Source organism: Rhinolophus sinicus, chromosome 16, assembly GCF_057876585.1.
Source record: "Rhinolophus sinicus isolate RSI-liver-muscle chromosome 16, RSI-T2T, whole genome shotgun sequence".
NCBI lineage: Eukaryota > Metazoa > Chordata > Mammalia > Chiroptera > Rhinolophidae > Rhinolophus > Rhinolophus sinicus.
Window position 1 is genome coordinate 64585032 of NC_142516.1, and position 16004 is coordinate 64601035.

The 16004-nt window shown below is 38.4% G+C and overlaps 1 protein-coding gene across 1 annotated transcript in view; it reads right to left on the reverse strand.

Moving 5' to 3' along the window:
• The window catches only part of MLLT3 (MLLT3 super elongation complex subunit), a 261393-nt gene that overhangs the window by 57294 nt on the left and 188095 nt on the right, over positions 1-16004 (reverse strand). Inside the window, exon 5 of the mRNA XM_019750373.3 lies at positions 8417-9124. Coding sequence (XP_019605932.2) covers positions 8417-9124 — 708 coding nt within the window. The remainder of the gene's footprint in view (positions 1-8416; positions 9125-16004) is intronic.

Here is a 16004-nt window from a genome sequence, read left to right on the forward strand (position 1 = left end):
CATCATCTTGAGTAGAATTTGTCAGACATAAACATTTTAAACTAGGGTGGACTTTTTGGCGAGACTCTGCTTTGATTCCCGAAGGTTAGGCCAAATGGAAAATGACATTTTAGAAACATGTACAGGAATAAAAAATACACTGTGGCTGTGGATTATAAATTGTGAAATTCCTAGACAGCAGCTTTGTGTCTCGATCTTTACAAGAACACCTACCAACATCAGGTCTTCACAGAATACAATTCATAAATTACCAAACAAAAACAGCAAGTCTTTGCCTCTGTCATAATTAATATCGTTGCTTGAACTAACACCTGAGTGGCAGTTTGCATCTATATATAATCTCATCACTAGTATTTAAATCCACATTTTACAGTTCACCACTAGTAAGCTGAACCTGTCTAGTCTTTTGATTCCAAGCAAATGCTCTTGGACCGTGTCTTCGGGAGCACCCCTCCTAGGCCCAGGAAGATAATGCCTTTGCCAGGTATGGCTACGTTCCAGGACAAGGAAGCGTACCTTCCTTCCTTCATATCCTTCATGAGTACAACCTTCAGATAATGCAGTACAGTAGATGGTCGTTCTTACAGTAACACTGGCCACGTCCTTGCCCCGAGTGTGAGGTATATGAAACACCCTAGTAAGGCAGTTCATCGGTGAACAAGAGCAATTGGACAGACCCTAAGATACCACAGCTTTTCAAGACATTCTGCTTCTTAGAAAATGATACTGAGGCATAAGAAGCATGAGTTAATCCGCATTTTTAATATCACAGCCATGTCTCCTTACACCCACAATTTGTAGAAAAGTATCCAAGTATCGGGACTATATTTTATATCCTATTCTATTCCTTTCACTGAACTGTGGTACCATTACCAAAGGAAGCCAGATGGTGAGAAAGGTAATGCTGCTAATTCGATTTTTCTTGAAAAGGTTTAATCAGTAGCACGGTGGTTTTAATTCGATGTGATTTCTCTCTCAAGGAGTTTTAATCAGTGGTAATAGTACAAAAACGCATGGGCTTTGGCGTTGGTCAGACCTAGATTCAAATTGTGGCTCTGCCACTTCCACATCTGTAAGATGAGAACAAAAGCTATCTCACACACTGCATGGATTACATAAGAGGACACGGAGTGAATGTCTCCAGCACAATCCTAGCATGGAATAGAGTTCAATAAGGCTTCCTTCACTCCCGACAAACCAGTTTGATAAATTAACTGCAGGGCTCCATTGAGAAGATCTCTCTTCATCTTCAGTAACGACAACGCAGACTTGTCTGCTACACTTGCCATCAGGTGTCTTTTTCCCTGTGATCAAGAATCCCTTCTCCTGCCCATCCCAGCCCTCATCTACACTAATCATACCTTCCTTTTTACAAAGCTCAGCCTAATTTTATACCATCTGTACCATCTAATACAGTGTTTAAATACAGGAGTACCTACCACATACATATTTTCAAATGCTATGAATATCATTAAAGTAATCAAAGAATATTAAAAACAAACACGTGTAGAAGGAAATGTTTGTAGTTATTCAAAGTGACATGATGGTTTATCATATTTAAAGATATATGTATATAAGGGGCACAAAACAAAGCAAGGGTCAACGATTTCATTTTTTAAAAAACTATTAGGTTGGTGCAAAAGGAATTGTGGTTTAAAAGGTTAAAAATAATTGCAAAAACCACAATCACTTTTGCACCAACCTAATGCTATGATTCTAAACACTGAGTTCTCAAACCAGGACACCCTAGTAATTATCTTATTTATTGAAAGCAACAAACATCTGAGGACCTCATACATACATTTTCTTTCCATGACTGAGAAAGGCAAGAAAATGTCCTTTTCTCTTGTGTCACTAAGTCTGAATATTTCTCCTGTCCCAGCCTCCCCCCACAGCCCCATCCTCTACGTCTTCTGAATTCAAAGGCAAAAGTCTGTCGTCTCCAAATACTTTAGTAAATGCTTTTCCATTTTCTCCTGACTAATAGAAGGATCTTTGACTTTATCTGGGAACATCTCACTGTGCATTCACCTTTAGTGACCTAAAGAAGCCTCTTAGGGGTGATTTTTCTTTGTGGACGTTGACACTGCCTTGAAAGTTTACAGTCATAAATTGTTACCCACTGAGAGCAATTTCTCAAACTTGGTTAAATAATTACATAGACACCAAAAGAAAACCACCCTCTGCCTATATCATTGCTTTATCTTGTCTCCTAATTCAAAGAAAGCACAGCCTACATTTTGAATAACTTAGTGACCTTATAAAATGAAATTGCAAAATGTAACTAGATAATTCAAAAAGAAGAAATCTTCAGACTGGAGGACACCATTTGTTATTTGGTGGCACCTTCTGGGAAAGCTCGATATTGCAGCTCAGCTCTGTGAAACATAAATTCCCATGCAAAAGCAAGTGAGAGAATTCTGGGAGCAGGGAAACAGTGCTGAACACATACTATAATAATGCGAAATACAGATCCGTGACAGTATGTTTTATTTTAAGCAGGAATGTCTAAGAAGTTAGAGATTCCTGGATGTTTCATCGCTCTTCCCTCAATTCTGGCTGTGGATGCCAAATCCACCTCTGAGGACAACCTCCTGAAGGTAAAGCATAAACCAATAGGTAGGTCAAAGAAATATGATTCAACACGGAATAGGACGATGATGTCTCAGCAGTGATACCCAGTTCATGAAGCACATCTCTGCAACTGTAACATGAATTCATGGGAAAATAAGATGTGCTTCACCCCAAAACTCCTCTTGAGGGCACTCCCTACCATGTGGGATCAAATCCTGGCTCTGCCACTTTTAAACATGGCAACCTTGGGCAATTTTCTTAACTTTTGAGCTTCAGTTTCCCCACCTGCAAAATTGGGATAATAATATTATCTATTTTACAGAGTTGTCTTGTGGGTCAAATTAGTTAAAACAAGTCAAGTACTTAGAACAGTGACTATTACATAGAAAGCATTCAAAGCAAGTTTAGCTACAATTGTGAGGCACCCCTGTGGTATGGTAAAGCTACTCATGCAAAGATCACGTTGAGTCACATCTTTGACTTTGTGTCTAAAGATGACAGATGGGACGATTACATAAAGATCATAGGTCCTAGAGTAAGAAACAATAAAGTATTGAATAGGTGATGCAGTTCTCTTCAAGGCGGCTCATGGAATTTATTGAAAGAGAGAAACAATTCAATACAAGTAAGTGAAAATGCTGAGCTTTGGCAATTATTGATGACAATCAATTCTACAAGGACAGGAGCCCTGTCTATTCATGACCCTCAGCTATCTAAAGCTTCTAAGGAATTATTTAACGTAAAAACTGAGAAACTATTTGGGCTTAGTATGATACTCAAAGCAAGGAAGAGAAAGAGCCTCTAACTCTACTTTTTAAAAGAAACAACCAAAGAAAATCTCACTTTTAACTGCTTCGAATCTTTCTTTTTTTTAACAAACCAAAAATGTGGCTGTCAATGAACAGCTGATTGGCTAAACTGCAGTTCCCCCATCTAATGACATCTAAAACTGAAAACAAACGAAACATAGGAAAACAAAGTCAGGTGAAATATCTCCATGCACCCAACAAAGGTAACTTTCTCCCAGTTGTTTGAATTAATGTCCCACGCTGAGGTGACTCTATCTGAGGAAGAATTGTGACTCTTCAGGTATTTTTATCTCCAGTTATAAAATACAAAGAACAGGAGTCCAGAATGAGAGTGTCCCCCCCCCCCCCCCCCCCCAGAGAGCTGGGGCAGCCTCTTAATGAATGGCCTCTTCAGCTGCTCACTCACCATACTTACAGACTTTACAGCTCTCCCATGTGCTGGAATTACAAGTCATTAAAAAGCCACTTTGAAAACACAATAAAGACCTTCTTCTCTGACTGCGACAACCTTCCATCACATAAAAACCTAAGGCCAAGGCTACAACAGCAGGACGCTTACTGCCAGCGCCAGACAGTTTAAGCAGGGCAAGAAACAGGGTGGGGCGGGAGGAAATGAGGCACAACAAAAGAAGGGAAATTTCTTTTTCCTTCTCCTTCCCTTTTTTTTTTTTTTTTTTCTTTTCAAAAGAAACTCTGCTATGGTGGTTTGAAGTCTTTATCCTGTATCTGAAATACCACCCACCCTTGGGAAAAATGCTGCCATCGGATGAGATTTTGTCTTCCTCCCTCAAGAAGACTTTATCCAAGAAAGCACTTTGATAAGCCAAAATTACCAAAAGACATGATTAAAATCTCATTTCTCACACTGCAGATTGAAGTATAAAATGTTTCACCAAACGTAATCTGCCCATTTTCAAGGAAAGATAATGAAAACTTTTAACTTCTGCACTTTTAAATTACAATTAAATTTCTACAAAGCAAAGCAAAAAGAAGTGAAGGCAATGATAAAGAAATTACTATTATAACCGAATCCCATCATAAATGGGTATTTCAATTGTCTTTCCCTGTTTTTTTCCCTCCTTCTCTGCCATGAATACCAAACTTCCTCATATCACAAAACAGGATCAACTCAATAGAGAAGCAGAATTATATGAAAAACAAAAACTAGGGAATCCTAGGAGGGGTGAAAGATATTTGAGTTCATTTTCACTGTCAATTAAAGTTTAGACAAGTTAACGCAAAGCACAATTACAAACTTTTGGTTGATGTTGGGACAGTCAGATCCTCACCCTTTCCTAGCTGCTCATTAATGCTGTCACCAGTAAGAAGAGTCACTTTCTATTAAGTGACCATTATGGCCACAAAAAGAGAAATTCCTATACCAAAACAGCGTGACTCTAGAATGGGAATTACCTAGGTTCTTGAATATAAAATATGCTTAATGCTGACCTTTACGTACATGGCAGAAACATGCCTTTATCAAGTTTTCTGTGTTTGCTGAATGTTCACCCACTATGAAAGAGTCCTTCTGCCTCCCGCCCCACCTTCCTCTGCCACTTCCCAAATTCCGTAAGGGAAAAGTACTGATGGATTTTCATGTGACAATATTAGACTATAAAATGAGAAACATTCTAGGAATTACAAAATATATTTTTAAATTATTCTTTCAATGATTCTTTCAGTCATATGAATAGTAATCCAAAGATAAATCACTTCTTAGTATGCCTTCTTTTAATACTAACAGCAATAAAAAAAAAAAAACCTAAAAAAAAACTACCAAGTGCCTACTGGATGCAGTGATAGGTATGTTCTTGTCCTTTATTTCATTTAATTAGAAAGCTAAAAGATACTGGAAAATGTTGGCTTACCTACCTACTTAGCTACCTACCTAACCACTTACCAACAAATAAGCAATCCCTCAAAAAATGTACAGGCATACAAACATGGATGTACTTCTTTGTCTCTTCTCTTTTACAAAGCATATAAAAATTACCAAAAAGAACCATATGAATCAGCAATCTAAGCTTCCTAGTCCATCTCAACAGCACAGATATTTATTTTTATACAAAAATCTGAATCTAACTTAATTATAAGAAAGCTTCTTTAAAAAGTTCTTCCTTTTAATTGTAACTCATTTGTACCAAGGCAAGATATTTTCTTTACAGGCATACCAGGTAAATAATCTCCCCCCGCCCCGAACCCCTTCCTAATTCTTCACACTCTTCCAACTAATTTTTGTGTCTTTTTTCTGTTTCCAAAGTCGACAATCTCTGCCCCCCTGTGTCTAAAATTACCTGCCACCTCACCCACCATAAATGAACATAAATCTGGCTCATATCCAAATAACAAAGCTGGAAAGGACTTCAGAGAGATCAGGTCATCTGATCACACGTCCTCAGATGCAGACAAGCTCACCCACCAGGACAAGATGGACAGTGCCCCCTGAAGTTGGACCTGCCGCCAAGCTACCACCAAATCAGTTACTGGACAAGGGAAGTTTAGGGCAGCTAAGGGCTCTCCATTATCATCGCCTCCTGTTCCTCCCTTGCCCACAGGAGGGATACCAGGTAGGAGAAAGGCCAAACAAAGGCTAACTTTACTATTAGATAAAGGCAATTTCAGCCCTCTTTTATCATCCTTTGCTCACAGAAAGGTCTTTTCGGCACTGCCTTACTTGGAACCACTTTTGTCAATTCTCTTCTGTTCCAGCACCCACATTTAGAGAATTAAACCAATAGTGGCAACAATAAAAGCATTATTACTTTCAGAAAACTGAAAAGGAAAGTATAGTTGTTGGGTTTTATACCCAAACAATACCTGAAAGCCTTTACAGCCTTCTTCTGTAGTGATACACAGAGCACATCACAAAAACTCCTGTTACAGTCGCTGGGTATGTAGCCCTAATGTCACGGATCACTTTGAAAATTTTCTATCTACTTTAAGGAATTACAATTCTAACTCTTTGTTTCAGAAGACTTGTCAAGGTATTATTTTGTTAAACCAAGTTGAACATAAAGTTTATGAAAAGAAAAGCCATGGCTTATAAATCATATATAAAAGGAAGGGAGCAAGAAGCAAACAAAAATGAGAATACACAGAATTACCTTAACAGAAAGATCATCTGTGATATTTTCATGTAGAAAGAACACTCAATAGTACTTTGTGAATGCAATTTGGTCTTCTCACAAATCAGTAAACATTCAAGAGAGATGCCTTTTAAAATTTTGACCATGACCTACTACAAGAAATACACACACACCCTTAGAAATAAAATGTTCACAAACCATTATTTACCCATACTAATTATAATGTATCCTGGTTTTTTAAAAATACTGGTGATGACATGCTAAATTGATTTCATGGCTCAACAGTGAATCACAACCCATAATTTGAAAACCTCTGTTCTAGAAGAATAGCAACATGTCAGAATATGGAAAGACAAAGTTGCTAAACTTGGCAATCTTGATAATCACACCCCAACTGCATTAGTGAACATTTCAGGGTGATTTTAAATAGAAATCAAACATAGGAAAAAGGTTCTGTAATATCAGCATTAATAGCAAGTTTTGAATTGAGAGGAAAAGTAAAAAGCAAGGGAGGAAAAATAAATGTTTGACATATTGGGACAAACCCATTAGCTCTCATCTCCATTTCACAAAGTATTACTATCAAGCCTTTACCAAACACTGGAACAAATTACCCAGTCTCCAGTAATTTATATGCTATTCTCCTCCAAACATGATCTTCTACTAAAATTTCAAAATTAGCTATAGAGAGTGATGGGGAAGAAGGTTTTCTTTGCATGGCTGGGGATTACTACTGCTACCATGTCCTAACCCTAGGTGGCTTTCTACCTAGAACAATACAAAGGCAGGAGTGAGAATCTGCTACTGATGTCCCCTACCCCTTGCCAGCTTTTGAATTAGGAACATTTGTGAAGCGATCGCCTGGGACAGAAAGAGAAGTGGAGTTCTAAAATTGCCAGCAATTTTTAGCCAGACATTTTCCTTGACCACTGTCTAGAAATATTGACAAGCCAAAGTAAGGAGACTTATTGGGCCTGATCGTGACTGATAAGTAATAGTAGAAGCCAAAGGTCGAGAAAAAAGTGAGGAGATGAAGTCATAGCAAATAACGTTCATTCTCCAGAAACAGAATCAAATAGCTTTTGAATTACTAACAGTTCTGTCACTAAAGTGTAAGATTTCTTACATTGGTAGGTTAGAATAAATAACCCGAAAATCCTTTCCAATTCTGAGAAATCTGTAATTATAAGTCCAAATTTCAACATCAGGTAACATTTTTGGGTGGTATTAGATGGTGTTTTAGGCACCCACAAAAGATAATCCTGCTCATCAGAAAAAACTTATAATGATCACATACCCCATCCCTTTCAAATCAGTGGCTATACGATGAAAACAAGTAAATATTTCATTTTCAAAATGCCATCACCTGGTTTTACAGACACATATTTTTGGTAAAATTTATCAAATTATACATTTTAAATATGCATGGTATATTGTTCCATCAATTTTGCCTGGATAAAACTTTAAAAAATACTATCACCAGCATTTTTTTCATCTGTGCAAACAAATTACTTCCTTCCATTGATCAAAAAGATCAACATTATAACTGCACCCTAATATTTTCTAAGTTTCTCTTTTGAATATACTGTCCTTTGTATTCAAGCTTTATTGCATTCGCCTCATTTTCCTAAGTCAGCAATCACTGAAAAGCATTGTAGCTAAGCTCTAAAGAACATCTACATTCTTCTGCTGTTATTCAAATGATCCATTATTATATTATGCAATATATCTTTAACAGCTTAAATTGCACCCTAAAATTCTGCAGATTTCTTAATGATTTCATTTCCTTCTTTCCATTGGTCAAGGAAATTCACTTCTAGAGCACTTCCATGCTACCATTTTATGGTTTAACTGTCATTTTCTTCCCTCACTCTTTATCCTGAAGCTATCTGAAAGGAAATCTGAAAACTAAGAAGGGAAAGAAGGGAAACCAACAAGACTACTCACGTCAGATTTGGAGGACATATTCTCCTCCACGTCGGAATCATTGGGGTCCACGATATCATCAAATGGCGGTAAAGTTGATTTCTTCTTCTCCGATGTCTCACTCTCAATTTTGACCTTTCCCATCTTGACATGAGACTTATCTTTTATCTGTTTTTTGTCAGCAGAACAAGTGAGTATCAGTGGTGGTGCGCTAGAAAAACTTTTAAATAAAGCCTCTGAGCTACTCTTTTTCCTTTTTTTGGCTGAGAGTTCTTCAGAATCTGAAACAGGGGGCCTTTTGCTAGGAGCCTTCTTCTCTTGCTGTCCACTGGTGATGGTGAGTAAGTTACTGTCCGGTTTTGGCTCTTTTGACATGGGTTTCGGTTCCTTGAAGGCCATCTTAGGGACTATTTTTTCTTCTTTCAGTGGTTTATTTTCTTTGGGTTTCTTAGAGGATTCTTTGGAAGATTTGTTGTGATCCCTGGAAGGTTCTTTGAAGGCACTTTTATGTTCTCTGGAGTCTTTAGAAGGTTTTTCCTTGTGCTCCTTCATTAATTTGTGAGGCTTTGAAAAACTGGTACTGCTGCTGCTGCTGCTGCTACTGCTACTGCTGCTGCTGCTGCTGCTGCTGCTACTGCTGCTGCTACTGCTGCTGCTGCTGCTGCTGCTGCTACTGCTGCAACTGCTGCTGCTGCTGCTGCTGCTGGTATGAATACTCCTATTAGGGTCCTGCAAAAAGGGAAGAAGAAGATGAAAGTCCACACTAAATCACAACAGACAGTCAAAAGCCAGCTTCCTCGCATTCAACCCACACAAAATGATCCCTCTTTGATTGCTCTCAAATTAATTTTACTAGACACCAATGACCATAGTATAATGAGTGAATAGGGTGTGTGAGAAACATAGACAAGGAGGGCTACTAGGGATCAAGGAATTTAACAAGGCAAGCTGGTGTCTTAATTATGACAAGTACAGTGTTCGAAACATTTAGGTAAAACAAATGTTCACAAAACACTTGTTCTAGGAGATACAAAGATGGATTATACATGGCCCCATTCTCAATAACTGTGACATTATCTATATCTATGATTCGTCATTGCTGTAAGAGCCACCTATACAGTGCTATGACAACAAAAAGAAGGGGGCAAGTAATTCTGTTGGGGGATGGAAGAAAGAATAATTCAGAAATATATAGAGAATTAATGGACTGAATTGGGTCTTCCAGGATAAGCAGGTGATAACCAGAAAAAGAATGAAAAGGTACTTGGAGTCATAGCAAGTTGCCGAATATCCAAGATGGTGGAGCAAATAAACGCTGTGCTTGACTTCTCCTATGACCATATGACAACTAAATTACAGAGCAATCAACCTGGAGAACCATCTGTAGTCTAGATGAACAGAAGTTTTATAACTAAGGATATAAAGAAGAAGCCACACTGAGACTGGAAGAAAGAATGGAGACGAGACACAGAATGGGCCAGCCCCAAACAGGTGTGTAGTGGTTGAGAATCAGGAGGGATATCTTGGCTGCTGAGATCCGCCACTGGAGGAGCAAGGGACCCTAGCCCCATGCCGGGCTTCCCAGACCCATAACAGGTTTCCTAGCTAAGAGTAGCAGTGCCAGTGCCAGGAAGAGGAGCCCCCACAACATCTGGCTGTGAAAAACAATGGGGATTCCGACTGTCCAGGTAACTCAGAAAGCTGCAGGAAACCCTGATGTCCTCTTACAGGACCCGCATGCAGACTCTCCCAGGCACTCACCCTGGTGTCTAGAGGGGGGAGAGTGACTCAGGAGGTGTCAGAGACATTCAAAGAAAGCCAAGTTGTGTGGCTTCAAGTTAACGATTGGAGGGACAGTCACCATTTTTCATGTGTAGAATCCTCCTCCTGGGCAACTGACAGGTGGGCACCATCTTTCCTGTGTTGAGCCTCCTCCACCAACACAGCTAAATCTGAATCTGCATTGCCCTGGGGAACTCCACTTGCTCCACCCTGGTGACTCCCTGGAACTCCACCCCACTCTACTTTTGCAACGCTGGAGGCACTTTCTCTGCAAGCAGCCAGGTTTCCCATGTGGCACTTTTTCATGAACTCTTGGGGGTCTGCGGGCCCCAGGCAGGCAGTGGCTGGCCTCAATGTCCTCTGAGTAGGTGCAGGCTCGGCACTGGCACCAACCAAAATCTACATTAAGTTGGTGAACACCACTCATCCCACTCTGGTGATTCCCTGAGAACCCACCTCACCTAGCTCAAGCACTGCACAACACTCTATAGAAGTTGAGCCTTAAGGAAGCTGGTAGGTGACAGCAGCCTCAGGGTGCCCTGGGATTGTTGTGGAGTTACCCCAGGCCCAGTACTGGTGGCAGCCATCCTTGGTTCACAAGGTGGCCTCTCCCACATACCTCCAAATCCAGCATAGGCAGCAAACAACAGGGGATCAAACTGTAGCTCCTACCAAGTAGTCCTTGGCCAGTCACAGGCAGTGGCTCACCTGGACCTGCACCTGAGCCCCTCCCAACAGTCCCCAGAACCAACATAATGAAAGGTTGGCTTCAGACCACAGCAGTGCATGACCTAATTAGCCCCACAAGCAGCACAACTGATGGTCAGTCTCAGCAGGCAAATCCCACTCCATGGAGTAATGCCCCCACACAGTAGCCTGTAAGCTGTGGATGTGGTGAAAACCCCCAGCCAGTCAGCCTGAGGGTCAATCCCACCCATTGACATGATAATAGCAACCAATGCCCGACTATAATAGGAGGGCTACACGACACACACAAAACACACTCCTGCAGCACCTGGTGCAAGTGACCAGGGAGACTTTGCCACTGGATCCCACACGGCACCTACCACGTAAGGCTACCTGGCCAAGACTGGGACACATAGCAGATCAACCTACATACATAGAAACAAACACAGAAGGATAGCCAAACTAAGGAGACACAGAAACATGTCCCAAATGAAAGAATGGGAGAAAGCTCCAGAAAAAGAACTAAACAAAATGAAGGCAAGCAATCTACCAGACACGGAGCTCAAAACACTGATTATAAGTATGAAGGAAATTAGTGAGAACTTCACCAAACAGATAGGAAACAAAAATGGAGATAGAAACCATAAAAAAGAACCAGTTAGAAGTGAAGAATAACTGAAATGAAGAATGCACTAGAAGGAATCACCAACAGAATAGATGAAGAAGAGGATTGACTCAGCAATTTGGAACACAAGGTGGCAGAAATCACCCAATCAGAACAGCGAAGCAGAACAGCAAAAAGGAAAAAGAATTCAACACACCAAAAAAAATGAGGGTCATTTAAGAGATCTTTGGGTAAATATCAAGCATAACAACATTCACATTACATGGGTACTAGAAAGAGAAGAGAGAGAGCAAGAAATTGAAAACTTATTTGAAGAAATAATGATGGAAAACTTTCCTAACTTGGTGAAGGAAATAGACATACAAGCCCAGGAAGTGCAGGAACCCAAACAGGCTCACATCAAGACACATTATAATTAAAATGGCAAAGGTTAAAGACAAAGAGATAATCTTAAAAGAAGCAATAGAAAGGCAACTAGGTACTTACAAGGGAGCTCTCTTTAGGTTGTCAGCTGCATTCTCAACAGAAACTTTGCAGGCAAGAAGGGAGTGGCAGGAATTATTGAAAGTGATGAAAAGCAAGGACCTACAACCAAGACTACTCTACCCAGCAAGGCTATAATTTAAAATTGAAGGACAGATAAAGAGCTTCCCAGACAAGGAAAGGCTAAAGGAGTTCATCATCACCAAACCAGTATTAGAAGAAATGTTAACGAAACTTTTTAAGAACAAGAAAAAAAGATTTAAAAATATGAATAATAAAATTGAAATAACTATGCACCCATCAATAATCACTTTACATATAAATGGATTAAATGCTCCAATCAAAAGACACAGGATAGAGCCAGCCCGGTAGCTCAGGCGGTTAGAGCTCCATGCTCCTAACTCCAAAGGGTGCCAGTTGGATTCCCACATGGGCCAGTGGACTCTCAATCACAAGGTTGCCAGTTCGATTCCTCAACTCCTGCAAGGGATGGTGGGCTCCACCCCCTGCAACTAAGATTGAACACGGCACCTTAAGCTGAGCAGCCACTGAGCTCCCAGATGGCTCAGTTGGTTGGAGTGCAGGCTCTCAACCACGAGGTTGCCGGTTCAACTCCCACAAAGGATGGTGGGCTGTGCCCCCTGCAACTAACAACGGCAACTGGACTTGGAGCTGAACTGCGCCCTCCACAGCTAAGATTGAAAGGACAACAACTTGACTTGGAAAAAGTCCTGGAAATCCCCAATAAAGTCCTGTTCCCCTTCCCCAATAAAATCTTTAAAAGAAACGAAAAGAAAAGAAAAGACACATGATAGCTGAATTGATAAGAAAACAAGACCCGTATATATGCTGTCACCAACAGGCCCACTTCAGATCAAAATACACACACAGATTGAAAGAGATGAAAAAAGATATTTCATGCCAATGGAAACAAAAAAAAATAGGGTAGCAATACTTATATCAGATAAAATAGACTTTAAAACAAATGCTGCAATAAGAGACAAAGAGGAACATTACAGATAAAGAGATCAATCCAGTAAGAGGCTATAACCCTTGTAAACATTTATGCACCCAACACAGGAGCACCTAAATATATAAAGCAAATATTAAATGACATAAAGGAAGAGACTAACAGTAATACAATCATAGTGTGGGTCTTTAACACCCCATTGACAAGAATGGACATATTTTTGAGACAGAAAATCAACAAGGAAACAGGAGCCTTAAATGACACACTAGAGCAGATAGATTTAATTGATATTTTTAGAGCATTTCATTCCAAAGCAGCAGAATATACTGTATTTTGCCGTGTATAAAGCATACTTTTTTGCCTAAATTTGTGAGGGAAAAATAAGGTGTGATAACTGAAATCACACCAAGTGTCTTCTCTGACCACAATGGTATGAAACTAAAAATCAATTACAGAAAAACACAAAATAACATGGAGGCTAAATAACATGCTACTAAATACTTTATACATGGGGAGTACTAACTCCATATCTATATAAATGTTAATTCTTTTATTTATGCTTATGAGTTAAAAGTGTAACTCTAGAAATCAATGATGATATCTGTATGCAAAATAATACCCTGGAATATGATAACAGATTTTGCTGAACTTACAACGAACTTACAACAATGAAGAGCTCTTGGCCTTTTATGATGTGTATATATCGTGAATTTGTTACCGGTACATAAAATTTCTTGTACCTTGTGTTTTGTTATTATTTGCTACATAAAATTTCTTATAACATAATATGTTAAAAAAATAAATGCTAAAATTCCTTCATAATACAAAAAACAAGTACTTAAATGTAAACAAATAAAAATTTGAATTAAAAAATTAAAACAAAATTTGTTTTCTCTCAAAGTTTGGGCCAAAAACATGGTTGTGCATGATACACGGGAGGGCATTATACATGGCAAAATATGGTACATTCTTTTCAAGGGCACATGGAATTTTCCAAGATATACCGCAAGTTAGGCTACACATCAAATCTCAATAAATTTAAGGAAACTGAAATCACACCAAGTGTCTTCTCTGACCACAATGGTATGAAACTAAAAATCAATTACAGAAAAACACAAAATAACATGGAGGCTAAATAACATGCTACTAAATACTGAATGGGTCAACAACGAAATCAAGGAAGAAATCAAAAGATACCTTGACACAAATGAAAATGAAAACTCAAAGACCCAAAATCTATAGGACACTGTGAAAGCAGTCCTTCCTAAGAGGGAAATTCATGGCAACACAGGCCTACTTCAAGAAACAAGAAAAAATGTCAAAAAAAAAGAAAAAAAAAATCTAACCTTACACTTAAAGGAAGTAGTAAAAGAACAGCAAACAAAGCCTAACATGAGCAGAAGGAAGGAAATAGTAAAGATCAGAGTGGAAAAAAACAAAGCAGAGTCTAAAAAATCAATACAAAAGATTAAAGAAACTAAGAACTGGTTCATTGAAAAGATAAATAAAATTGATAAACGTTTAATCAGACTCATCAAGAAAAAAAGACGACCCAAATAAATAAAATCACAAATGAGAGAGGACAAATGACAACTGACACCACAGAAATGCAAAGGAGTATAAGAAAATATTATAAACAATTACATGCCAACAAATTGGACAATCTGGAAGAAAAGGATAAATTCCTAGAAACATACAATCTTCCCAGACTGAATCAAGACAAAAGAGAAAATCTAAACTGACAAATTACTACTAATAAAATTGAATCAGTAATTTAAAAACACTCCCAATAAACAAAAGTCCTGGACCAGATGGCTTCACAGGTAAATTTTACCAAACATTCCAAGAAGAATTAACAACTATCCTTCTCAAACTATTCCAAAAAATTCAAGAGGAGGGAAGGCTCCCAAGCTCTTTTTACGAAGCCAGCATTACCCTGATTCCAAAACCAGACAAAGACATTACAAAAAAAAGAAAATTTAGCCAATATCCCTGATGAACATAGATGAAAAATCCTAAGCATAATATTAGCAAACCAAATTCAGCAATATGTTTAATAGATCATACACCATGATCAAGTGGGATTTATTCCTGAGATGCAGATTAGTTCAATATCTGCAAATCAATTAATGTGATATACCACACCAACAAAATGAAAGATGGTCATGTCAAGAGATGCAGAAAAAGTGTTTGACAAAATCCAGTATTCATTTATGATAAAAACTCTCAGCAAAGCAGAAATAGAGGTAACATACCTCAACATAATAAAGGCCATATACAACAAACCCACAGCTAAAGTCATATTCAATGGAGGGAAAATTAAAAGCATTCTCAAGATCAGGAACAAGACAAGGATGTCCACTTTCACCACTTTATTCAACATAGTACTGGAATTCCTAGCCACAGAAATCAGACAAGAAAAAGAAACAAAAGACATTCAAATTGGAAAAGAAGTAAGACTGTCATTATTTGCAGATGACATGAGACTAAATATAGAGAACCCCAAAGATTCCACAAAAAAAACTATTAGAACTGATAAATGAATTCAGTAAAGTACCATGATACAAAATTAATATTCAGAAATCAGTTGCATTTTTATAACCAGTAATAAACTATCAGAAAGAGAAATTAAGAAAATAATCCCATTTACAATTGCATATAAAAAATAAGAAAATATCTAGGAATAAATTTAACCAAGGAGGTAAAAGACCTGTACTTGGAAAACCATAAAACACTGAAGAAAGAAATTAAAGAAAAGAAAAACAAATGGAAGAATATAGTGTGCTCATGGATAGGAAGAATAGCATTGAAATGTCCACACTACACAAAGCAATGTATAGATTCAATGCTAGTTTCACAAAACTAGAATAAATAACCTTAAAATGTATAGGGAACAACAAAAGTCTCCGAACAGCCACAGCAATCTTGAGAAAGAACAAAATTGGAGGTATCACACTACCTGACAACAAGACCATAGTAATCAAAACAGCATGGTATTAGCATAAAAACAGACACAGAGATCAATGAAAGAGAATAGAGAGCCCAGAAATAAATCTGTGCCT